The sequence below is a fragment of the Podarcis melisellensis genome (genome assembly GCF_964234715.1).
Source record: "Podarcis melisellensis genome assembly, chromosome: Z".
In the NCBI taxonomy this organism is placed as follows: Eukaryota; Metazoa; Chordata; class Lepidosauria; order Squamata; family Lacertidae; genus Podarcis; species Podarcis melisellensis.
The window spans coordinates 27,695,319-27,722,709 of NC_138547.1; the positions used below are offsets into that span (position 1 = coordinate 27,695,319).

General features: G+C 45.6%; 1 protein-coding gene across 1 annotated transcript; it reads left to right on the plus strand.

Annotated features, from left to right (window-relative positions):
- Positions 1–6,881: 6,881 nt before the first annotated feature.
- On the plus strand, positions 6,882–25,839 carry LOC309362023 (START domain-containing protein 10-like). Its single transcript, XM_081897504.1, has 7 exons — positions 6,882–7,077; positions 7,198–7,358; positions 16,842–16,989; positions 19,626–19,729; positions 20,589–20,706; positions 22,361–22,413; positions 25,057–25,839. The coding sequence occupies exons 2-7, from the start codon at positions 7,203–7,205 to the stop codon at positions 25,273–25,275; spliced, it is 798 nt and encodes a 265-aa protein (XP_081753630.1). The 5' UTR covers positions 6,882–7,077; positions 7,198–7,202; the 3' UTR covers positions 25,276–25,839.
- The last annotated feature ends 1,552 nt before the right edge of the window (positions 25,840–27,391 follow it).

Genomic DNA, 27,391 nt, shown 5'->3' on the forward strand with positions numbered 1-27,391 from the left:
TTGCTGAAAGACACAGTTCCTTCCTTTCACTCCCATTCACCTGCAGTCTCCCTCTGGGCAGCACTACCGTGAGGATTGGGGGTCCAACCTAGATGCTGCCGTGCAAAGATTGAGAAAGGCATGAGAGGAATCGGAGCCTTGTACTTGCCTTCTGCCACACAGCCAGGCTCAACCGTTTTTGCTCCATGGTCACAAGCTGCTCTTACATCAAGGAAATACCCTTTCACTCACTTGCGTGTTCTCTGAGTGGCCTTGATGATCTAATTCTCTACACTGCTGATAGAGAGGATGAGCAAGCAGGCAGAGATAGCTCAGTCTTTTCTACTGCACCAGGCTCAGTTTTTTCGACTGCAAAACCAAAGGTGAGCTCGTGCTCTTCTTCCTCTCCAGGTGATGCATCAGAAACCCAGTGGAATGGATACCTGACATGGTCATTGTTCGGGAGACAAGGAACCGGTGAACGATTTGAGAAATCGTGAACCAGGGGTCAAGTAAGGCTTACCTTAATGACAGATTAGCTACCACTCAACACGCTTTGCTTACTGTGGAGCAGAATTTAACGTACATTTGCAATTCAGCGGATCAGTTTACGTGGGCAGATCCACCAATTTTTTTAAAAAAAGCTTAACCAAGCATAGTTTAAACCTGTTGCAGAAAAGAAGCGAGAGTAGAGGCAAACCCCTCCCCGCCATTTGTGTTCAATTGACTCCCATCTGACTGCGTATACGTGCGGTGCCAGGAAATAATTAAATAAGAATAATTAATAATTAATAATAATAGTTAAATAATACAACCCATATCCAGAAATGATGTATATATGTGGGCCACTGTTGCAGCAAGATCAAATGCAGGAGAAACTTCCTGCCATCCTTGCATCGCAGCACAAAGGTGTGTGAATTTTTTCACCCATCTCTCGGCGCCCTTCCTTTGGATGCTTTGAGTACTTAGTTTGTGCAAAATGTAGAAAATTCCAATGTGGCTATTGTGGTTAGCTGCTTTTAATTGTTTTGGGGAGTGGAATGCCAATATAACTCATTGCTAAGGGTGCAAGTGCCCCTAGGTACGACTCTGTATACGATAGGAATGAACGAGAAGTACAATTCAAATACAGTGGTATCTCCGGATACAAACAGGATCCGTTCCAGATCCCCATTCGCATCCTGAAGCGAACGTAACCCGCACCTGCACGTCTATGCGTGCGCAGGTTGCAATTTGCTGCTTCTGCGCATGCACATGACGTCATTTTGACCGTCTGCGCATGCACAATCAGCGAAACCCGGAAGTAATGCGTTCCGTTACTTCTGGGTCGCTGCAGAACGCAACCCGAAAGCACTCAACCTGAAGCATATTTAACTCGAGGTATGGCTGTACATACAGTACATGCATACTGCAAATTAAAATGCAAACCTCAAATAGCAACAGCCTATTTAAATAAATGGTAAAATCAAACCTGTCAAATGCTTACCTTAGCAGTTCTTAAGGAGCTTGGGAAAACAGATATGTTTTTGCCTGTTGCCTTAATGATAGTAATAAGGTCTCCAGGTAAGCCTTTTTCAGGGTGACATTCCAAAGAAGAGTTTTATCACCTGTGACTGCCTGCTGTTGTTAAAGGTTGCTGTATGTATATATTCTAGCTCTCACTGAATTGCCCTCTCCTTCCCTTCTAATAATAATAATAATAATAAATTTTATTTATATCCCGCCCTCCCCAGCCGAAGCCGGGCTCAGGGCGGCTAACAACAGTTTCCTTTCCCTCTGCTTTCACAATCCTTTTCCTCTGCTTTCACAGTCATGTGCAAGCAGGAATTACTCTTCAAGCATCTTAGGTCCAAGCTATCTGAAAGCCCATATTTCCTCACAAGAACCTGCTCGGGTTCTGAGATTTTTAGGAGAGGCCCTTCTCTCAGTCCCATCACTTTCACAGGCACACTTGGTAGGGAGGTCCAGCACCGAGGGCCTTCTGGTGGTTCCCCCACTGCAAGAAGTGAGGTTACAGGGAACTAGGCAGAGGGCCTTCTCTGTAGTGGCTCCCACCCTGAGGAACGCCCTCCCATCAGATATCAAAGAAATACACAACTATCTGACTTTTAGAAGACATCTAAAGGCAGTCCTGTTTAGGGAAGTTTTAAATGATTGACGTTTTATCGTGTGTGTGTTTTTAATAATTTTTAAAATTTGTTTCCAATTACAATCTAATAATAGCCTTATTACAACAATACCAATTCATAGTGAAGGTAAAGGGACCCCTGACCGTTAAGTTCAGTCGTGACGCGGCACTCCTCTCGCTTTATTGGCCGAGGGAGCCGGCATTTGTCCGCAGACAGCTTCCGGGTCATGTGGCCAGCATGACTAAGCCGCTTCTGGTGAACCAGAGCAGCGCACGGAAACGCCGTTTACCTTCCCGCCGCAGCATTACCTATTTATCTACTTGCACTTTGAGGTGCTTTTGAACTGCTAGGTTGGCAGGAGCAGGGACCGAGCAACGGGAGCTCACCCCATTGTGAGGATTCGAACCACCAACCTTCTGATCGGCAAGTCCTAGGCTCTGTGGTTTAACCCACAGCGCCACCCATGTCCCTATAATAATAGCCCTATTACAACAATACCAATTCAAAATGCAATTATTAATACCAATCATTCAAATACCGAATTATATAATTTAGATAAACTGCCCCCTGCAAGCTATATTTGATTATTTTGATTAAAATCCTTCATAAATAATAGAGGATGGGAAAGAGTCAGATCTTAGTTTCCATCGTAAACCTTTTACAAAATAGTGCTTCCCTCTGATAACAATAATGTTGCATTTGACGGCCTCTTGTCCACTTAAAAAGTTATACTATAATAAAAGTTTGGTTGCGAGGATGCCACAAGACTTTATTGCATGTTCTAGGGATAAATTTTCCTTGCATTCTCTCTTTTTTCTCTCACCTGCACCCCATTTTCATGAAACAAACAAGCATCTGTATTTTGTAGTTGGGTAAGGGACGCGGGTGGCGCTGTAGGTAAAACCTCAGCGCCTAGGACTTGCCAATCGTATGGTCAGCGGTTCGAATCCCCGCGGCGGGGTGAGCTCCCGTCGTTTGGTCCCAGCTCCTGCCCACCTAGCAGTTCAAAAGCACTCTTAAGTGCAAGTAGATAAATAGGTACCGCTTTATAGCGGCGTTTCCGTGTGCTGCACTGGTGCAGGCTCGCCAGAGCAGCTTCGTCACGCTGGCCACGTGACCCGGAAGTGGCTCCGGACAGCGTTGGCCCCCAGCCTCTTAAGCGAGATGGGCACGCAACCCTAGAGTTGGACACGACTGGCCCATACGGGCAGGGGTACCTTTACCTTTAAGAGGGGCTTAGGGACGTGGGTGGCGCTGTGGGTTAAACCACAGAGCCTAGGACTTGAAGATCAGAAGGTCGGTGGTTTGAATCCCCGCGACGGGGAGAGCTCCCATTGCTCGGTCCCTGCTCCTGCCAACCTAGCATTTCAAAAGCACATCAAAGTGCAAGTAGATAAAGAGGTACCGCTCTGGCAGGAAGGTAAACGGCGTTTCCGTGCGCTGCTCTGGTTTGCCAGAAGTGACTTAGTCATGCTGGCCACATGACCCGGAAGCCGTACTCCGGCTCCCTCGGCCAATAAAGCGAGATGAGCGCCGCAACCCCAGAGTCGGTCACGACTGGACCTAATGGTCAGGGGTCCCTTTACCTTTAAGAGGGGCTTAAAGAAGTAAAAGTAGCAGGGTTAAGTCCCGGGAAACTGATAAATGCAAATGTTTACCGTATTTTTCGCCCTATATGACGCACTTTTTCTCCTCCAAAAATGAAAGGGAAATGTGTGTGCGTCCTATGGGGTGAATGCAGGCTTTCGCTGAAGCGACTTCGCGCTGGGCTCCCACGACTTGCGGAGAGCTGCCTGTTCTGGGAGCTGGGGTCGGGGGAAGCTCGGGCTTCCCCCGCCCCAGCCCCACTCTTGGGGGGGAATAATTCCCCCCCCTTTATTTCCCCCCCAAAAAACTAGGTGCGCTCTATGGGCCGTTGCGCCCAATCGGGCGAAAAATACAGTACTTTTGCTTAAATTTGGGGTGGGTGGGTAAATTTCATGAAGAAAGGGGGGCTTTGGTGCCCCTCACCTCAACTCACTTTTTTTTTTGAAAGGGCAGAAAAGCCTTTTATAGCAAGAACTCTTCAAGATACGAATCTCAGTTGGAGATTTAAAGGATGGATTGATTTCCCATATAAGGACTCAACAGCAAATATTTTTGTTAACAATTAATTATCAATGCCATTAAGAATCCAGCATGGCAGATGCCAAGGGTCCACATTATCTCTGCTTTGTTCTCAATTTTTTAGTCCCATTAGCAAGTTTGTTATGAACCAATGGAATTAACTTTGGCTTGCAAGAATTTAAAATTTCACTGTATGCAGATGATAATAGCATTACAGTGGTACCTCTGGTTACATATGCTTCAGGTTACATACGCTTCAGGTTACAGACTCCGCTAACCCAGAAATAGTGCTTCAGGTTAAGAACTTTGCTTCAGGATAAGAACAGAAATCAGGCTCCGGCGGTGCGGCAGCAGCACGAGGCCCCATTAGCTAAAGTGGTGCTTCAGGTTAAGAGCAGTTTCAGGTTAAGAACGGACCTCCGGAACGAATTAAGTACTTAACCTGAGGTACCACTGTATCTTTTACCAAACCAGAAACATCGATACAAAAAAACATGGCCTTTGGGAAAGCATCCAGTTACAAGATCCATACTACTAAATCAATTGGTTTCGGAATAAATATTGGCAACTCAATTGATAAATACCTTCTACAAAGATTTTGGGTTTCAATTTAAAAATAGCCCAACAGAGTACTTAGGAACCAGATTCACAAACAACTGTCAATCATAATTGCAGAAACATAAGCAAACAAAAAGATGAAGATACTAAAAAGTGGCAGACCCTACAACTTTCTTGGGTGGGTTAAAATATAAGCTAATTCTATTCAAAAATAGTATTTCCAGCATTTTCTCCAGGGACCTTGGAAATGGTTTTTCAGACAACCAATTTTGACAATGTATGGTTTTTAAAAAACTGAACAATTTGTTAAACTATAGCAGCTGATTTGTGCCAGCATCAAATTATTTCATATGAACAGGCAGCAATAATAATCATGTATGCCCACTATAATTCTTTTCCAACTGAGACATATAGGATAACAGTTCAAAGCTAAATAATCAGGTTACCACATTAAAGACTTTTGAGCAAAATTATAAAACGTAAGTAATAACAAATATCTATTTAATATTTTTGATAAATGCAAAATTATCTCCCTGTGAACAGGACTTAGCAAATATTGGGTCAACAATCTTTGAAACAGAATGAACATGGGCATTTAAAAAATACTGGAGAAAAGTTTATTCGTGTGAGCCTGAAGGAGAATTATCTTAAGACAAATTTCCAATGGTACTTAGTTCTGCACAACATTAGTGATATCTTTGGCTGAAACATGCATTGTTGGAGGTATAGCAGAATTAAGATAGATTAGTACATATCTGCTGGAGTTGTAAACACACATACACACACCTTTCAGGACAGAAGTACCCATACAAATAAGTACAGGCTACAATCTTCAAAGAAATCCTAAAACGACTCTGCTTTTGATACAACTGATTAGTACACTGCTAACAGTGGCAAAACAGTATATTGCACGAGAATGGAAAAATGAAGGACCCGCCCCCACCATAACTGATTGGTTAAAGAGAACCTGGTGAGCTATCTTGATGATAAAATTTACATGGGAGGAAACCCAATACACAATGATAAAATTTTACCTCTCCCCATGTGACCCAACCCAGACATGTGATCATCACCCCAGGCCGCTCTACTTGCAGAATGCTCTCCCTAGGGAGACACTTCTGATGCCTTCGTTGCATATATTTAGGTCCCAGGCCAAAACATTCCAATATAACCAGGCCTTTAGCCTTTAACTACCCGTTGCCTTTTAGACGTGTGTGTGCGCGCGTGTGCGTGTGCATGCACGCTTTTAATGTATTTCTCTTTCCTCTTGATTTTAATCTAGGGGTTTATCGCCTGTTTGTTGGGTTGTAAATCACTTTGGATTGCCCAGAGCAAAGTAAAGCTACTGACAAATTCAACAAATATTTATTTATTTATTATTAATCTCATTTCTATACCGTTTTATATTTTTAAGAAAAATCTCAAAGCAGTATACGGCATATTAAAACATCAATAAAACAGTCCAGAATCAAACATTTCTGAAGAAAGTCAAATATAGAGTATACAGTCAAAGAAACGTAATTAAATAGAAAACTAAAGTATTAGCTTAAAGATTTCGAAATAAAACGTTACAAAGAAGGTCAACTACAGAATACATATTTAACACAAAGTTAACAACAAAAATCTTAAACATTTCAAAAAAAAACCCCAGAACTGCTAAGTGAAGTCAAATATAAAATACACATTTAAAACGGTGTAATTAACAAGAGAATAAAATATTATCCTAAGCATAGACTAATGATAACGAAGGAAACGAATTTATTGAGGGGTGCTGGGTGCTGGCTTTTTTGTGTGTTTTTGAATAATGTAAACGATGATTCCCCCCCACCCCCATTTTAAAGCTCTTCACCGCACTTTTAAGAGTTTTGTGTTAGATTTCTTGCTGCTGCGCTGCTGCCCTTTCCCCTTATTCATATTTTCTCCCCTCCTCCTCTTCCTCTCTTGACAAGTCAGCTTGTTCGACGCTCCAAGGCCTCGGCTGCAAAAGTGCAATAAAACGGTGCCGATTAAAAGTTAAATAAATAAAACAAGTAGTCTAAACAAGCCGACCCAACTTCGCCAATCGCTAGCTGGACACGGGGCGCTCGGAGCAAGCCGGCCACCTTCGTCCAATAGCAGCGTTGGGAAAGGGGACCGGTTGCCAGCCCCGGCCAATCAGCGCCCGCGAAAAGCAATTTAGAGCCGCTCACATACCCGCGACTCCGAGAGTTCTTCTCTTTCTTGCCGTGACTTTGCTTGCGACGACTTCTGGACGGGACGCACTCGCCCGAGGCGCAGTAGTAACGCTTGACCATTGTGAACGCAGGTGAGTGGAGGGGGAGAGGGGAGCGGGGAGCCGGGAGGGACCTTGGCTTAGCTGGGGATGGGGGGACCCCTACCAGCCGCGCCACCGCCGCCACCTGTTCTTTTTTCCCGTTCTGTTTAGGCAGGATGGAGCCCGTGACCCTCCCGGACGATGCAGCCTTTCGGGATTTCGTGGCGGAATGCGAGTCGCAAGACGGGTGGCTGAGCTGGTACGACCGCTCTGGGGTCTCCGTCTGGGAGCAGGTGGTTCCTCATGCGGACCTGGCGGTGTACCGCCTCAAGGTAGGGTGGACACGGAGTTGGGTATGGAAGGAACGATTCGGGACAGGGAGCGGACGGAGGCTCAGTGGCGTAGCGTGGGGGTGCAGGGGGGCCCGGCCGCACCGGGCGCAACATCTGGGGGTTAGGGTTAGGGGGCGCAAATCCACGGGTTAGGGGGCGCAAATTACTTGCCTTGCCCCGGGTGCTGACAACCCACGCTACGCCACCGCGGAGGCTCCTGGTCCCGGGAGTGGAGTTCTTTTCTCTCTCTCCCCTGCCCCTCTTTTACCTCTCTGCGCTACATGTGAATGTTAAAATACTTGGCTGCGGACCGTCGGAAAAGAGGTGCGCATTGGCCGACAGGTGCTGGTCCGGTGCAGAGAGAGAGAGAGAGAGAGAGAGAGAGAGAGAGAGAGAGAGAGAGAGAGAGAGAGAGAGAGAAGTTTTTTAGTGCGGGGTTCTTGCACCTTTTAAGGATTGGGAAGAAGGGGTTTCGGAGGTGCGATCTCTGCGCCACATGTGAATGTTAAAATACGTGACTGCGGACCGTCGGGAAAGAGGTGCGCATTGGCCGGCGGGTGCTGGCAGGTGCAGAGAGAGAGAATGAGAGAGAGAAGTTTTTTAGTGCGGGGTTCTTGCACCTTTTAAGAATTGGGAAGAAGGGGTTTCGGAGGTGCGATCTCTGCGCCACTTGTGAATGTTAAAATACGTGACTGCGGACCTTCGGAAAAGAGGTGCGCATTGGCCGGCGGGTGCTGGCCGGTGCAGAGAGAGAGAGAGAGAGAGAGAGAAGTTTTTTAGTGCGGGGTTCTTGCACCTTTTAAGAATTGGGAAGAAGGGGTTTCGGAGGTGCGATCTCTGCGCCACTTGTGAATGTTAAAATACGTGACTGCGGACCGTCGGAAAAGAGGTGCGCATTGGCCGGCGGGTGCTGGCCGGTGCAGAGAGAGAGAGAGAGAAGTTTTTTAGTGCGGGGTTCTTGCACCTTTTAAGGATTGGGAAGAAGGGGTTTCGGAGGTGCGATCTCTGCGCCACTTGTGAATGTTAAAATACGTGACTGCGGACCGTCGGAAAAGAGGTGCGCATTGGCCGGCGGGTGCTGGCCGGTGCAGAGAGAGAGAGAAGTTTTTTAGTGCGGGGTTCTTGCACCTTTTAAGGATTGGGAAGAAGGGGTTTCGGAGGTGCGATCTCTGCGCCACTTGTGAATGTTAAAATACGTGACTGCGGACCTTCGGAAAAGAGGTGCGCATTGGCCGGGGGGTGCTGGCCCGGTGCAGAGAGAGAGAATGAGAGAGAGAGAGAGAGAGAGAGAGAGAGAGAGAGAGAGAGAGAGAGAAGTTTTTTAGTGCGGGGTTCTTGCACCTTTTAAGAATTGGGAAGAAGGGGTTTCGGAGGTGCGATCTCTGCGCCACATGTGAATGTTAAAATACGTTGCTGCGGACCGTCGGGAAAGAGGTGCGCATTGGCCGGCGGGTGCTGGCCCGGTGCAGAGAGAGAGAGAAGTTTTTTAGTGCGGGGTTCTTGCACCTTTTAAGAATTGGGAAGAAGGGGTTTCGGAGGTGCAATCTTGATTTATATATGAAATGCCCAAAGCCTTAGAAGTGTGATTGACCTGAAACAGGGAGGAAATAGTTAAATTTCTCCCTGCGGAGCTCCTCGCACCACCACAAAAAAGAAAGAAAGCAATTTGCGTGGTATCTAGCTGAGCCATTTTGCACAAACTACTTCCCACGATTTATTTAAAGCACACTCCACCCGTCTCAAAACGAAAACTCTAGAATCCCAGGAATTGTAATTTACCCTTCACAAAGCCGCAGCTCCCAGTACCCTTAACAAACTACAGTTCCCGGAATTACTTTGAAGGTGGGGGAAGTGTGATTTGAATGTATGGTGTTTACACAGCCTCACTTGAGGCTCCAGGTTCGTTGGTAAATATATTTTAATTCTGCTGTAAGTCTGTTATCATTTGGGTGTAGACCAGCAACCAAAATTCTAGTAGGGAAGAGCCACAGCTCAATGGTAGAGAATTTGCTTTGCATCCAGAAGGTTTTAGGCAGTGCTTTCCCCCCCTAATAAAATGTTTAGGGGTACTCTTATTTTTCTTCTCGTATTGAAATAGTGCCCCTCAATGAGGCCAAAGTTAAGTTCACAAAATGTTTAGGGGTATTCATGTCCCTGCGTACCCCCAGAAAAAAGCACTGGTTTTAGGTTCAATCCTCAGCATCTCTAGAAACTCTGGCAACACGCTGCTCATCAGTGTGGACAACATTGAGTTAAGTGGACAAATTGTCTGGGTTTGGAGCAACTAGAGCAGGAGGTGGAGAAGAGCTTGATCCAGTTAAGATTAAGTACTCTTAGGTTTTTACTGGTTGCAACAAGAGAAACTTCCTTTCTTTGGCCTTTGGTGATTTCTCCCTGCAGCAATGGTGTGGACACATTTCACAGAATCACAGACTTATTGAGTTGGAAGGGACCCTGAGGGTCATCTAGCCCAACCCCAGATATTTATTAAGCTTTCTTTCTTTATTTTTTATTGGCAGAAGTTCTATATGTATGCACTTTCCTTGTAGCTTTTTCCGCGTCGTCTTTCGTTTAAATGCATGCTGGGAGGGGGAGGGGGGAACAGGCTATAAATCATGACTTTAAAAAGTAATAAAAACATGTCCTTAATTCAGCAGGGCTGAAAAGTGACTGAGTCTTGATTAAAGTCATATAATGTTTAAATGTACATAAGCTTTTGCAGCGATGTTTGTTGAATGCCACAGGCTTTCCCCAACGTTCCTGGGAGTTACTTGGGTTCAGGAGTTGACTCTGAGGATGTGTCGCCATTTGAGAGCTGGTCAAGAGTGGGGAATCTTTTTCAACCCAGGAAACCTTTTGAGGTCCACATGCCAGGGCAGGTGGAGGCAGAGGCAAAAGTGGGTAGAGCAATGGTGCTGTAGAATAGCTCACGTTGCTTTCTCTGTTCTCCATTCACACAACCAAGAGGCACCATCATCTCAATTCCAAGGCACACCCCATTCATGCAGGAAACACCCAGGATGTGAAGTGTGGTTAGTGAGGGGGTCAGCCATGGGAAGAAGAGTGTGCGGCCAGGACCTGAGGTCACCTAGCATGCAGTGTGCATACAGTGGTACCTTGGCTTACATATGCTTCAGGTTACATACCCTTCAGGTTACAGACTCCGTTAACCCAGAAATAGTGCTTCAGGTTAAGAACTTTGCTTCAGGATGAGAACAGAAATCGTGCTCCGGCAGCACAGCAGCAGCAGGAAGCCCCATTAGCTAAAGTGGTACTTCAGGTTAAGAACAGTTTCAGGTTAAGAACAGACCTCCAGAACGAATTAAGTACTTAACCCAAGGTACCACTGTACATGGTAACTACAAGGATGGAAAGCTTGTGACCTTCCAGATGTTCTGGACTCCATCATCCTGGATCATTGGTTAGCTGGGGTGATGAAAGCTGGAGCCCAGCGACATCTGGAAGGCCAGGGGTATGCGGTCTTGGGTTAGTGTTAGACTGGTTCAAGTCTCCACCTGGCCATGAAGCTCACACAGGAATTTTGTTGTGTTAAAGGTGGGGGCTGGGAGGGGAACCACATACGTATTATTATTTTTAAAACTGGGTACTCTCTTGTTAAAGATTAAAAAAAGAAGACTCTAGGCAATGCACAGCATATTTAAGAGCCCAGGTAACAAACCCCATAAAAATACACAAAGCAACCCCCAACACCAGCAGGAAAGAACTTTCAGCAGCACAGTTAGCAGCAGCCAACATCATGGACATCTGAAAAAGGTTCAACAAAAACAGTACCTTTTTGCAGGCATTCAGGAGTGACAAACAGGGAAACACAACTCCCTTGGTAAGAAATAAATCATGTACCCTTCCTGTATGCAGCTTTGTTAACAGGAAAGAGAGAGTGTGTCCAAAAGGTGTTAATCAAAGAGAGAAATGAAGGCTGGTATCTGGAATTGATGGAGATGAGGGGCCTGGAATGCTGTTTAATATGGCAGAAAACTTGGTAGGGGCTAAGCTTGATTGGAACTATTTTTCAGTTAGGATGTATAATCCAACTGCTGCCTGCGTAGCTGATAACTGAATTGCAGGATGCGATGAACTTTAGCATAGCTTGCGAAAGCTGCCTTCTCTTACAGATGTAATAACGGGCAGAGACTAAACAATAATAATGCCAATGTTTCATGACGTCTTGCCCAAGTGTCAAAGATACATCAGCCCAGTAGCTGATGCGCTGATGCACCACTGTTTGCTCTTCTTGGAGACCAGCAATTTTCACAAGTGCTGCTTAATTCAGCTTTGGCCTTCCATGTAGGGCTGTGCACTGAATTCAGTAGGAAACCAAACTGAATCGGGTCCACCTGGAGTGATCTGGGGTTGTCACAAGAGGTTTGGTGGCAGGGAGGAGGGGAAGAAGGACAGACACAAGTAGCCTGCATCCTAGCTGCCAACGTTTTCCTTTTTTAAAGGGAAATTCCCTTATTCCGAATAGGATTCCTTGCAAGAAAATGGAAACGTTGGCAGCTATGACGTGCATGCCTTGCCTTCCCTCCCTGGCCAGATGCTTACATGTGGTTTAAAACCCTGACTAAGCATACAGTGTGGGGGGGGAGGTGTGGTACTTCTTCCCCATCTCCACTTGACTTTGCATGGCCCCCAGATCAGTTCCAGGCTGGATTGGGCCCTTACTCAGATCCCAGAGAGGCCATGTACAGCCCTAATCTCTTGGATCTGCAGTAATTCCATTGTTAACTTTGAAAGGTTTGTATGAAGAGCAAAACAAAGTGTGGCTTGGAGACACAAGTCCATAGAGGAGAAAGTAAGACTTGGGTATGCTTAGCCTGGAGAAGTGATGTAATAGCATCAAATATTTGAAGGACTGTTATATAGAAGATGAAGCTGGGCTGCTTTCTGCTCCCCTGAAGGGTAGGACCCAAGCCAGTGATTCATGCATGGCCTGTTTTTGTGCTTCCCAAAGGAATCTGTTGGGTCACTGTGACAACAGGATGCTGGCCTATTGGCCTGATCCTGCAGGCTGTTTTCATATTTTTTAGGGAGATTGTCCCAAGGGTGTGTACTGAAGATCACTTAATGTCTTGTATCTAGGACTTAATTTGCACTGGAGGATCAGCTCTGGACTCATGAAACAGCAGTAAAATGAGTTTAGCTGAATGCAGAGGCGCCATCTTACGAGGGTGACTCTGCACTCAGAGGAGGAGAAGGAGCCTTTGCACTTTTTGGACAGTGGCCCTCACCAGCCCAAACCCCCAAAACATAGTGAGGCCCCAAAATGGCTTGCCCCCCCTGGAGCTGGTGCCCCTGGCTGAGTGTGTGCTCCCTTGCAACATTCAGCCTGCTGGAATTGTGATATGGAACTTTTGGTTGTTGCATTTTAACGCTGCTGCCCTTTTAAAGGAGAGGTGGGGAGTCTGTAACCCTCCAGGTGTTGTTGGACTCCCATCCAGCATGGCCTGGGTTGGTGGAAGTTCTGGTCCAATAGTATCTGGAGGGCCAGTTTCCCATCCCTGCTTTTTAAAGGATGGCTGTTTCCCCTTCTCCTTCCAGCTTCACAAACAGCCCTGTGAAGTAGTTAGGCTGAGAGGTATAGACAATTGGCTCCTTTCACAGTTAGAGAACACTTCGATAGAAGTCCTCCTCTTGATTTTTAGAAGACCAGAAGAGAGAGTGTATTATAGAATATCTGCTGAACTTCATTCCACTCACAGCAAATGCCCTGAGCTTTTTTGAGTACTAGTGTCAGATTCCGGTCCTATTGAGCTTGTGCATTTTTCAAATGTATTTATTTATTATGTTTATATGATACCTTTATCTTCTGAAGATCTCAAGGTGGTGTATATGGTTCTTATGCTCCTCATGTCACCCTCACAACAACCCTGTGAGGTAGGTTAGGCTGAGAGACAATGGTTGGGCCATGATCACCCAGTGAGCTTCATGGCTGAGTGAGGATTTGAACCTTGGTCTCTCATGTCCTAGCCTGACACTCTAACCACTACACCATACTGCCTCACAGTTGAAAGTGCATTCCTTCAGGGCCTGTTGTGTTCAGGCAGGCAGCTACAGTGATCATTGGTGGTGGACAATTTTCATGCTTGTGGTGAACATTGTGTGGTGTGCACTGGGGAAGGTAGGCTAAGTAGAATGGACAAGTGTAACTCAGAAAACAGGAAATGGCAGGATGACAATGGAGCCCAAAAGAAAAAAGGGAAAATAAAGGCTGCCCACTTCCATGATGTCATTGTTTGTCTCTTTCTCATTTTTAATAGGGTGACAACAACAGGAAACCTCCCTTACATGGGATGTCAGACCAAAGAGCTTTTCAAATAATTGGTGGAGAATGTAGCAGTTACTCCCCACGTTCAGTTTGGTTGTTAATTTGCTAGCCAATGAAGAAGTTGGAGAATGACTCAGTGATTTACAAAGCACCCATGCCAGACTAGTGCTGGGCTCTGGTTTAATGCATTTGAAGGATGGGAAATAGGAAATAGTTAGCTTCTCACACTTTTCCCAAGAGCCAGCTAGAAGGGGACATGGTAGGGAAACGGGGTTAAATGTGGCCCTCAATACCTCTGTATATGGCCCCCAGACTTTTTCCAGGCCATACCCCCTACATCTGTCTTTTGTTTCCTGACTGGAACCTGTCATTGATCAGCAATAATGCCTCTTGCTTGCAATAATGCCTCTTGCGTTTACATTAAATGGATGTAAAAACTTCTGACTTTCAACTGTGCAAAGGAAATCTGCCCCCTTTTGCTTCTGGCATGCAGACCCTAGAAGGTTGCTGGAAATTAGTATGGACCATAGTGTATGAAAGATATCTGCTTCCCACTCTCTTGCCTGCCCGAGTTAAAATGTCAGATGAAGACCAGGCAGATCTGGTTAAAATCTCTCCACACACCCCTAAAAAACCCATTTGGTGACCACAGGTTTTTCTTCTCTCTCTGCTTGAGCTTGGTGGCTCTTTCAACAATTTGTGGAGCCTACCTCACAGGGTTGCTGTGTGGATTCTTTAAAAAAGTTAGTCATGTATACATGCACCCACTGGACCAGACGTGGCCAGAAGATAAAAGGGTCCAGTGGGTGCATGTATACATGACTAACTTTTTTAAAGAATCCACACAGCAACCCTGTGAGGTAGGCTCCACAAATTGCTTTTGGGCACCGCATTGAGGCATCTGGTTGGCCGTTGTGGGACCAAGATGGTGTGCTACATGTACCTTTGGCCTGATCCAGGGGGTTCTTCTTAATACATATACATGAACTTGTGCAAATATTATCCAAATTGATGTCCACTTTAGCAAATGCACTTCCTCTTTGGAGGTGATGCCTGATTGGCCATTGACCTTTGACCTTCTAGTGGTGAGGGAAGAGCATCCAAAATAATCAACAGTTTGCTGCCTTTTCATGACAAAGCCAGATCAGTGGCCAGAAGCAACCACCTACTCTTCCTAGTGCAGTGGTGGCGAACCTATGGCACTTGTGCCAGAGTGGGCACTCGGAGCCCTCTCTGTTGGCACATGTGGCTTCGGCCCATCAGTGCTGTTGCTGTGTGTTGTCAAAGTGTGCAGCCGCTCCCCCCCCCCCCAGTACTTGGTGACCACATCAGCATTGGGGGGAGTTGTGCAGGCGCCAACCTGCTGGTATGCAGCTGCGCAGCCCCACCCCCTATGCTGGGTTTGGTTTGATTGGTTGATGCCACAAGCAGTAGATAGTGGTGGAAGTGCCTTGTATTGGGTGGGTAGTCCAATACCGGAAAATATGGCATATTTATTTGTATGTGCACATGCAGGCAATCATTATTATGATTGGCACTTTGCAATAAATAAGTAGGTTTTGGGTTGCACTTTTGGCACTTGGTCTCTAAAAGGTTCTCCACCACTGCCCTAGTGCCTAATGATAGAGCCGGTCTGGTAAACAACTCTTCACCAAACTACGCACTGATTTAATTTTAGCATGAAGAGTGACAAAACAACTTGACGGGTGGTGAGGGGTGTGGATGGCTAGGTGATTCCTGCCTTCTCCCTGTCCCCCATCTCTGGTAGTATTTGGTCATTGCATGATTACCTGATGTGTTAATGAGCATGTATTGTCCTATTAGTGCAAAGGACCATAGCTCAGTTGTAAACAGTGTGCTTTACACGGAGAAAGTCCTTGGATCTTTTTGCAGTTAAAATAGTTGTCTATTTTAATATTTAGTATTTTTATTTTAAATAGTTGCCTACCCCATACATCTGTATAGTAGTGAGTTCATTCAGGTGCAGCAGAAGACAAAAGTGTGTGTGTGCGCACGCGTGTGCGCATCATGTCTTATTGGGAGCCAGATGAGTAAAGCTTCTTACCAGGCACCCTAGCTCTCTCTTGACAATTCATTCCAATGGGTTTGTGAATGTGCAACATCACGTACACATGTCCTAGTTTTTTGCCATGATGCTCATACCAAATAATCGCTTGCAGACTGAAATTTGTATTTGCTTGATTGCAGTTTAGTGGCAGATCTGTAATTGTGATGATAGAGATCAACTGATTGACAAAGGTTTTTGCCACCTCCCTGGAACTAGATGCAGGAGGCCTGCTGAGCCTTTTTTGGCAGGCAAAAAAGACAGTCCATGAGTGCCCTGTCTAAACCTACTGTAGCTCTTGTGCCCCACCAAATGCACCTTGTGAAAGGCGGTGGAAGATGATGGAGGATAGGCTTCGGGTATTAAGCACCGGATCTGAGCTGCTTCATGTGGTTGAATGTTTGGAGGTTCTGATGTTGGCCTGCCTACTTAGATCAGGGGTGAAGGAACTATTTTCAGCCCAGCTTCTTCAAGTGAAAGGTAGGTGTGCTTCTGGTCCATCCCAGCCAGTTCTGACTCCTAGTTATGAGAATGACAGAGAAGCTGCTATTCACAGTTGCTGCATCTGCTGTACTTCACAGACATTCAAAAGAGTGTGGACCACCTGAGTGAAGCCTACAAACCACAATTTGGGTAACTGTGCTTTAGAACATTTTGTACCCAGGGTTCACCAGCTTTCACAGCTTCCCTAAATTGCTGGACAAACTATTCAAGCAGTGGACTTCATTGACTAGGTGAGGTTGAGAAGCTTCTACCTCCTGAAACCAAGGTTCGTTCCTTGGTCCAGTGGTCATGTAAACACTACAACAGGTTTTATTTATATAAGCATGATTTCCCTTCTTTCTTCTTTGACAGGGTTCAAGGTGGTGTAAGCAAAGCTCCCCGGTTGATATTCCATTCAAACACTGACCAAGTTGGTCTATCAAACTCTGTATGGTCTACACTGAATGGCAGCATCTCTCCAGGGCTTCAGATGGGAGGCATTCCCAGCCTTACCTGGAGAGGCCAGGGATTGAACCTGTGACCTTTCGCACCCAAATCAGACACTTGGCAAGATTGTTCCATTTTACACCATGATCTGAGGTTGTTCACTACTCTGGTGTTTTGACAGTGTTCTTTTTTCCATCTGCAGGGCATGATTGACATGCCAGGGGTCACCGCAGAGACAGCCTATGATGTCCTACATGACACTGAGTACCGCAGCATGTGGGACATAAACCTTGTTGAGACGCATCAGATCGCTCGTCTCACAGACAATGCTGATATTAGCTACTATGAATGTAAGTAAGAATGGGCACCCCAATACCACCACCAAACCACACAAACTAGTGCAGGTGTGGCCCACATTGCCATCTGGGCAATCTTCCAGAGGTCTTGTGCCCATGAGGGTCAAGGCCAGGGGCAAAATGGAGTGGAAGAGCAAATGTAAATTTCCCCTTTGCACAATAGGCTACTTCCTTCACATTTGCACTTCCCTCTCTGTTCTCCATCCAGCCAAGGAAGAGGCATTGCATTCCAGCCATGCAAACACACTCAAGGGGGTGTTGAAGTGACAAGGGTGAGGAGTATGTCCGAGGGAGAATCATGGGGGCCTGTCAGAGGGGCCTAAAGGGCCACTGTTCGCATCTGGGCCTGATGTTTCCCACCACTGAGTTATGGGGGTACCTGGCAAACACAATGAAGATTTGGTACCAAAGTCAGGAAAAAATGCTGGTGGGTTCCTAAGCTTTAAAGTTCCTGGCTCCAAGGACCACAAACACCCACCCTCCTCCATCACTCGCCATGCTGTCTGAGGCTGGTGGGACAACATCTGGGCAGGCACAAGTCCCCCATCTCTGTTCCTACCTCTTCAGCAGCCAAAGTCTTGTGGCACATTTCTGATGGCGTGTACTTATGTGGATCAGGAATTGTGGAATGTCAGCCTGAGAAATGTTAGCAGAGGAGTTCAGAGGGAAATGGAAACAGGGTGATAACGCTGACGCTTAGGTGTATGTAAAATAATGGCACTGACCGTTGCGAAAGTAGTGTTTATAAAAACATCCTGGCATCAGATCAACCCTACTTTGTGAATTATCCCTGTAATTAAGGTGCCACAAGCCTCTCTTTGCTGTTTCTGCCGCAACAGATTAACCCTCTAGTTATGAGGTTTGCAAAGGTAATCTTGCAGGTATGTAAGCAGTGTGTGATGAAATTTCAAGACACTGGGAGGATTAGTAGTCTGGGGTGTGGGGTGCCTTCCTTCTCTGGGGCAGTACCTCATTCAGCCTCATGGACCAGCCTCCACTGCTTAAGGATCCACCTCAACTATGTTATGTGGTCATGATCCAGCTACCTTCCACCTGCTGTTGATTTGGTGGTGTTCTCTCTAAAAAAAAAACCCATCTATGGAACACCACGCTACATGATAATAACCACACCCCGTGTGGTCCTTAGCCAGCAGCAAAACTATATCTGCTGAGCCGCTCTAGATTGTTGTAATGAGAGTATTATGGAGAGGACCATACAGCTTTGTCCAGGGCTGCAAAACCGTTTTCCACCCAAGGGACACATTCCCCTCCTGGAGAGCCTGCCCAGGGCTGAATGCTAGTGGTGGCTGAGGCCAGAGGCAAAATAAATGCAAAGGCAAAATTCACAAGGTAAGCTAGTTTCTTCGCACGCACACTTCCCTTTCTATCCTCATCCCATCCCACTATCTGGGTTCAGGGACAGAAAAGAAGTCATAGAAGGATGCAAAGCCGGAGTGCTGGGTCAGAATGGGTGTGTGGCCTTTGGGGACTCCTGAGGTTCTCCATCCATGATTCAGTCTTTTAGCTCCTTAGTACTACCACCCTCATCATTGCCAGGCAGCCTAACTTGATAGGCTGATGAGACAACAATATCTGTGGACTCCAGGTGGTGGAAGAGAGCTGTGTTAGATGGATTGATCAGAAACATTCTGGCACTGTTAAGGCAGGCCCCTGGCTTGAGAGTTGGTCAGCGTTTGAAACGGGTATTCTGTTTTTTGTAAGAGAGAGAATGCCTTTCTACGACAGTGCCTGCTTTTTAGCTACCTGGCTCCCTTCTGGAGGTCAAATAGCCTTGGGGAGTAGCAGTGGACACTGCTAAAAACAACAACACAACTTGGTGGAAAGGAAGGTTCAGGCTCATAGAGCAGTATAGTCCACAACATATAGGGGTGTGTGAGATGCATTTGCCTTGCATCCATTATACGCTGGACCTGTTAACGCATAGTTGTAGCATAAAGAATTCCTGTTCAGGTTTCCAGCCAGCCATGCCTGATTTCAGGATACCCTGTTCCATTTCCCCTCTCCCTCCAACAGACACTCAACAGTCAGTACAGTATGCTCAGTCCTCAAAAGGCATTTGGCTTGCTTGTCCTTCTCCTCTTCCCTCTTCCTCCTGCCCACCCCCACTTTCCTATTTCTGCAAAAGTTGCCTGCTGCTGATACCTTCCTTTCATGCATAGGTGGTGTAATTTTTCCTCCAGGGGGCTCTGTGCTTGGATGAGTGGAATAGGATCTGTGTGCAAGGCCTCTTTTACTTGAGACAACCTGCTTGGACCTAACACATTCCCTGTGTCGCTTTACCAAAGCAAGTTAAGCTCTCACTTTTGTTTATGCGACACAGGTATTTCCCCCCCTGCCATTCTAATTAAAAATCTAAGGTGCCTGGGACTTGTAATTGCAATGGCAACAAATCACTCGCCTTACTGCTATTCAAAGCTTAATAGAAATTTAAAATGGAAATCTTATGAAATAGATTTATGAATGATATACAATGAATATGGAAAATGGAATATATAGGAATGAGTACAAACTTAGATGAAATCATTAGCAACTGAATGTGATCAGCATGTTGTAGATGCAATGTTGAGCTGCCTTTCTCTCCCTACTCCCTACCATCTCCCTTGGATTAGGGAAGTGCCCAAAGCCCTTGAGGAACAGAGATGTGGTGACTCTGAGATCATGGAAGGTCCTGGATAAGGATTATATTATCATGAACTTCTCTGTTAAACATCCGGTAAGTGAGCAGGGGGGAAACTATGGGATTCAGGTGGGTAATGGATTGGGGGGTGGGTCTCCTCTCAGAGACCCACCATAGCATTTCATTAGGGAAATGGAGCTTCATCCACCTGCTTGATAAGTACACCATGAGACCCACAACGGCTGAATATACTGTCATATACTAAGGGCTTGTTCACACTTCCACACTTGTCCCTTGCCTAGAAAGTGATTTTTTTATTCCACTTGTCCCATGCTTTTTAGGCACAGGGCTGAGTGGTTTTCTGTTTGCTCTCCCCGGGAAAACCCACTCTTTTGCGGTGAATCGGAGCAGGCATCAATCTTGTGGAAAACCCAGTTGCCATTTGTTCTGATTCAGTGCTAAACCATGAGTTTTCCCCAGGGGAAAGCAGTGGGTTAAATGGAAGTGTGGCTGAGCCCTGAGTCAGACCATTAGCTCCATTTAGCTCAAAGACTACTAGCAGCAGCTCTTTGGGGTTTCAGGCAGGGCTTTCTCCCAGGCTCACCCTGGTGAGATCGAACCTGTGGCCTTCTGCTTTATTACAACGCTTAGTTCTCTGGATGATGGAGCTGAGACCCTTCACACGACTGACCTGTTGGTGGTAAAGTTGGCAGCCTCTTGGGATTTAGGGTCCAGTCCTTTGAAGCCTATCTTCTGTTATTGATGTGTTGATGTATATTATTGCTACTTCTGTATTTTGGTGTATTACAATGCAGTTTCCATGGGCTTTGGCTGGCACACTAAACTGATTATTGACTACCCCTTAGGGGAACTCAGTCTCAGGGAGGAGGGGAAGGGGAGGCCTCTATACCAGGAATTGGTCCATCAGCTGATTGCCTGGCTTTTTACTGTGCAGAAATACCCTCCACGCAAGGACACGGTGCGGGCTGCCTCGCGTTTGGCTGGATACCTGGTGCAACCAACTGGACACGACAGTTGCAAGCTGACTTACCTGGCACTGCTTGACCCTAAAGGTGAGTCAGCATTCTATAGACTATTTAGACGATTTTAGAAGAGTCTAAAAAGCCTAGGACACAAATGTTCAAGGCCCTCTAGCAACTACGGTGGCTCCTTTGTCAGAAGTAATGTATTTCATGTTGACTCTGGAAGGGAATACTCAATTCTGACCAAACTAAGCCGCCTAGTTCCAGAGGCTTAGTTCCGGAAAGCTCAGGAACCAAGAAGACCAAAATTTCAATAAAGAATGGGAAAATTTTATAATCTATCTTGGAGACCACTGTAAACAGATGGAAACAGTAGCTGGAAAAGGTTTAATAAAAGGACCCATGGAGGGGAGGTGGGAAGTCAGAGGAATCTGTAAATGTGGATGTGAATGGTAGCATTGTTATAATATAACATACTTGTAAAATCAAATAAAAACTATTTCAAAAAATAAAATAAAAAATAGAGCAAAATATACATTTTGAATCTTCTAATACCTTTGCCATAGTAAGTTGTGCTGCAGTCATCAAGTGAGTAATAAGATCCTTGTGGGAAAGTTTTGATTAATTTGAGTATTATTTTACCTTTTACCTTTACTATGATAGAAATGCTGTTTTGGGATCAAAGGTAGTACTGTATCTTGCTTTGTGATCAAACCTGCTTCTTGAAAAGCATGTATGCTTCACAAGGCATATAACTCTTTAAAGCTGAATTTGAATAAAAAAGAAGAAGAGAACTAATATTCTCTAGTCACAGTGAGCAACCTGATTTCTCAGTGGTGGCCAAAGTGTTAAGTGAGAAAAAACAAGTAGATTAAAAAAGAATAAAGGCTCTGTGTAGGAAATACAGTTAACTCACATCTTCCAGGTTTGTGATTCTATGATTCTATCCTACACTTATTTTACTTACATGAATTCAGCTTTGTGTGGGTGCGCGAATAAATAAACAAATAGAGAGTGGAGGAAACCCATTCTCCATTTATTCCCCCCCCGCAATGCAATGCTGTAATTGCAGGCTTACCCAGCTTTCAGAAGGTGGTGCAGGGGCTCTGGCAGCCCAGAGCCCTTGTGACGCCTTTCCAAAGCTGGATAAGGGAGATGGCTGGATTTGGGAAGGAGGCATGAGTGTCCTGGCATGGTCCTAAAGCCATCCTGCCTCCTTCCCAAAGCTCTGTAAGTGCTTACTAAGCTTTCAGAAGCAAGAGGGAGGACTCTAGGACCCACCCTGCCAGAGCCCTAGCTGCTGCTTCCCAGAGATAGGTAAACAGCCCTCCAAATTGGCGCTTCTGGGGTTACTGGTTTTAGTATTTTTTTGCATATACACATGGACCCCCAGAACCGAACCCTCACATAAAATGTGAGTTACCTGTTAACCGTTTAAAAATGAATTGCAAACACTAGACAGGCTAGATGATTTTTCATCTACTGCAAATCAGTTTCCAACATCTGCATTATGGGAGATTTGTTTGCCGCAGTCCATTGTCAGTAGCAATCATGCACCCGCTCATCTATCAAATAATTCTGGGAACCATTGTTAAGGGAACTGTAACCTCTCTAAGGAGAAAACTACAGTTCCCATGATCCTTTTTTTTTGTCGGGGGGCATGTGCTTTAAATGTATGCTGTGTATGTGACCAAGATTAATTCCCCCCCCCATCTTTCCTTCCTCTCCCCTCTTTCCAAACTAGGATTTCTGCCCAAGTGGATTGTGAACAAAGCTGTTCAATTTCTGGGACCACAGGTGAGTGAGGCAGATTCATAGCTGAAGAGTTGGAAGGGACCACAAGGGTCATCTAGTCCAACCCCTTGCAATGCAGGAATCTTTGGCCCAACCATGGGGCTCGAACCCACCACCCTGAAATTAAGAGTCTCATGCTCTCCCATCTGAGCTATCTTGGGCCTCTAGTGATCTGGTTCCTCTTGTGAGGAGCATCAGTTGAGCTAGTGTAATACTAAGTGAGACGGATTTGCAGAAAGCCCTTTTTCTCTGCCCAGAGAGGGGGGGGGTTCCCCCTGCGTTGTTGGTTATGGAGCACAGTGGGCTAAGAGGCTGTGTAGTGGTTAAGAGCGATAGACTCATAATCTGGTGAACCGGGTTCGCGTCTCCGCTCCTCCACATGCAGCTGCTGGGTGACCTTGGGCTAGTCACACTTCTCTGAAGTCTCTCAGTCCCACTCACCTCACAGAGTGTTTGTTGTGGGGGAGGAAGGGAAAGGAGAATGTTAGCCACTTTGAGACTCCTTAAAGGGGGTGAAAGGCGGGATATCAAATCCAAACTCTTCTTCTTCTTCTTCTTGAGCTGTGAATCAGAAAGTCCTCAGTCTGAATGTTTCCTCTACCCTAATGAACTCACTAGGTGGTCTTAAGCAAGCCCCTGTTTTTCTGCCCTTCAACTGCCATATAGGAATAGTGATTTGGACCCACTTTTGTAGTAGAAGTGGAGGACCTTTTTCAGCGTGAGGACCAGGTGCCCATGGTGGGCAGGTTCAGAGGAGGTGGAGCAGTGAATGTAGATTTTAGCTTTGTATAGCAGGCTAGTTTACATAAACTCCCACTGCATTCTCCATCCAGGCAAGCAAGAGGCGTTACCAAAGTTCAAAAACACAGGCAGAGGGCCTTCTCGGTAGTGGTGCCCACCCTGTGGAATGCCCTCCCATCAGATGTCAAGGAGATGAGCAAATAGACAACGTTTAGAAGACATCTGAAGGCAGCCCTGTATAGGGAAGCTTTTTAATGTGTTATGTTTTATGAAGTTCTATGTTGGAAGCCACCTAGAGTGGCAACTCATTCAGATGGGTGGGGTACAGATAATAAATTAGTAGTAGTAGTAGTAGCCATGCAAAAACATCCAAGGAGGGTACAGATCAGGGCTGGTGAAGGGTCTGAGCAGAGTCCCAAGGGCTTGGAGGGGAGGGACTGTGCCTGGCCCCCCAGGCCTAGGGTTTACCACCCCTGCTTTATAAGGTTATGTTAGGCAGGCTTAGCCAACATGGTGGCCTCCAGATGTTCTGGACTACAGCTCCCATTATCCATGACCATTGGCCATGTTGGGTGGAGATGATAGGGCTTGGAGCCCAACAACTTCTGCAAGCCACTGTGTTAGCTGCTCCTGTTGTAAGGATGCCAACCAGATAAGAGCTGTGTAGAACACTGCTGGAAAAAACCTCTTGCATTTGCTTCTGAGACATTTCCCATACCCTTCAAATTCTTGCTCTTACAGACTCAAAAGGCTACAGTCTTCCTTTCTTTTCCTTTTTTGGCAGAAGGAGGGAGGATGGGAACAGATGGAAATTGAGTGTATCAAGATACTAGATTTTTTATTTATTGCCCATCACCAGTTTACACACACCTTCGGGTATAGGGCAGCATAGAAATTAAATAAATAAATATTGTTTAGTTTTGTACTTTGTAGGTGACACAGTTTGGGTGCTGCCAAAGGTTGCTGTAAGAAGGGTGTAGCACACCTGGACAGCAGCTGGGCCCATTTCCCTGGCTATAGGGTAGCCTGCCTCTCCAGTGTTGCCCAGGTACTTGACTGGAGGCAAAACTACCCCAGAAGCCCAGGGGTTGCACACATTTCAAACTGGAATGGCATTCAGACCATCAATTTGTAGAAGAGCACATGATTTGCATGTCAAAGTTCAGAGGTTCAGTTCCAGGTGTCTCCAGGTAGAAAGATGCCTGCCCAAAGCGCTGGAGAGCCACTTCCAGTCATCATCTACAATACTGAGCTTAGATGGACCAGCAATGTGATTATGTAGAAGACGGCTTTCTACATCCTTATTTAAATCTTCCATTAGTTCAGAACCAGGAAGGACGGGAACCTTGCTTTATTTTTAGGGGAAGGGTTTCCCAAACTTGGGTCTCCAGCTGTTTTTGGACTACAGTTCCCATCATCCTTAGCTAGCATGACCAGTGGTCAGGGAGGATGATAATCTTCAGCTGTTTTTGGACTACAGTTCCCATCATCCCTAGCTAGCATGACCAGTGGTCAGGGAGGATGATAATCTTCAGCTGTTTTTGGACTACAGCTCCCATCATCCCTAGCTGGCATGACCAGTGGTCAGGGAGGATGATAATTTTAGTCCCAACAGCAACTAGAGACCAGCATTGCTCTAATTCCTGTGTTGTGTTGTGTTGTGGATGGATGCCTCTTTAAGTCCTGAGTAGGGATTTGAGGCAGGTGATCTCACACGGTACCTTTTAGTTGTCCAACTTGGTTCATGAACCTTCCTGTCCAGAGCACTTTGGGTGGGTGGTACAGTTCCAGGTTCATGTGGGATTCTCTTGCCGTTGCTCTCATCACACAGAGAAGTCCAATGTGGGCGTGTTTTGACCTTCTCTCTTCTCTCCACGCCCCCCCCCCCCCGGCTTGCGGGATCAGGTGATGAGGAAGCTGCATAAAGCTTGCATCGAATACCCTGCCTGGAAGCAGGAGCACAACATGGATGTGAAGCCTTGGCTGTACCCTGAGCAGAGCCAGCTCCCCACCATGTTGGTGTCTGAGTTGGCTATTCAGCATGCCGCCTCCCTGGAGCACTTCGATGAGAGCAGCGTTAAAGAAGTCAAGGATCAGCAGGGAGAAGCCAGCGGTTCCGACTGACTACATCACTTTGTGCTTTTTCGCAGTTTGAGGACATTCCCTAGTCCGCCACTGTGCCTTTCTGAGAAATGATAAATTATTCCAGTTTATTTCATGTAGTAGCCAGCTTTTGCGGGTTATTCTCTCTCAAGCACCTGTTGCAAACTTGTGGTCGGAGGGGCAACTCTCTGTCAAGACCACCTCCCCATGTTCTTAGCTGTTCTGCCCAAGGAGGGGAGAAGGTTTTTAGCAGTGGAGCTGCATTATTTAATCAGTGGTTTGTTTTTAGAAGACCTTTCGAACCAGGGAAATGCTGCATATTGTGCTTATTTTAGATCAAGAGAATAATATAATAATTGATGACTGGCTGTGCCAAATCTTGGATGAGCTTCAGGAAAATGATAGATATTTTTAAGATTCTATATTTAATGGTTTTATGGGGAGCTGTTGTTTTATTTCATCAGATTTATTTGTTGCCTATGAAACCTCTCTAGGTGACTTACATAAATTTGTCTTACTGTGTGTAATGCAATGATAAAACAACTTCTTCCCCCCTAATAAACAACTGCAAATAATAAAATGCAATTTGGTGGTACATGTGTATTATTTCAAAATACGGGAACCCAGCTGCAGTCTTTTGTGGGGTGTGTGCGTGCCCTGGACACCTTTCCCAAAGTCCTTTCCTGATAGAACCGCTGGTGTTTCGGGGTGGGGGAGAGAACAGATTGAACTATGCCCCCACATGCAGATGCCTGCTTAACATTGTTTTTCCGCTCAGTGAGATGCACATTCAAAAGGGCAATTAGTCAATAATGCATGTGCCAACATACTTGCTACCATCCACACTGATTTGAATATGTGCTTTTCAGAGGAAAGAGTGAGAAGCAACCTGATTGAGGGGTAATTTAGGAAAGCAAGGTTAGCCAAGCCACTTAACAGACTTTATTTAGCCAAAAGTGACTGAATTTTTTAAATGGTTTTTTGTGTGTTTCACTTTGCAAGACGGCCTAAGAGTCCTGGCTCCTGATTTAACATATAGTGTGTGTGCCCCCCCCCCCCCTCAACACAGAGAGATTCATGGAGCAGCTTGCAAGGTTTACGAGATGGTAATCACAGGCCAAATTGCTATTTTTGTACACCACCTAGCAATGATTTGGAGGCTAGGCAGCATACAAAAATAGAGTTCATATTTTAATAGTAAGAAAAACAAGATTTCAAAACAATGTAATATTTTAAACAGCCAGATTAAGTCACTGAAGGGAAGCACGTTCAATAAAACACAATAGCACAGCCAGATGAAAAGCAGAGTTCCAGAAGAAGAAGAAGAAGAAGAAGAAGAAGAAGAAGAAGAAGAAGAAGAAGAAGAAGAAGAAGAAAGTAAATGGGGCCTGGCAAAAAGATGTGTTCTTCAGCGGCTTTGTAGAAAGTGGACCTGATTGGGAGGGGGGGGAATTGAGAGGCAGGGTGTCACCACAGAGAAGGCCGTCTCCTGAAACAAAATATACACCGGGAGGCTTAGTTTGGTTAGGATAGAACCCACACAAGCGACGCTGACACCAAACAAGTATTGCCACCCGACCTGACCCACCCCCACTCACCACGCCCCCTCCACTTCTTCCCCCCTTTCTTCCTAATGTAACACTAATGTCTCAACAAGTGAAACTGAGCTGTAGAAAATGTAACTTGAAAAAAGAGACATTGCACATACTTTTGTAAACCAAGAAATTTTTAATATTTTTTTTTAAAAAAAGAAAGAAAGAATTGGGTACAGTGGTACCTTGGTTCTCAAACTTAATCCGTTCCAGAAGTCCGTTGCAAAACCAAAGCATTCCAAAATCAAGGTTCACTTTCCCATAGAAAGTAATGCAAAATGGATTACCGTAATCAGTTCTAGACTTTTAAAAACAACCCCTAAAACAGCAATGTAATACGAATTTTACTATCTAACGAGACCATTGATCCATAAAGTGAAAGCAATAAACAATGTACTGCAGTCACACAATCAGTAGCTGAACTGGGTTCTACACAGTCACAAAAACAAAACAAAAAGCGCCCACGAAAAGGTAAAATAAATAGCAAAAACAGACAGACCTCAGCGTAACACTAAAAACGGAAGTGTGGCCCTCAAAACAGAGGA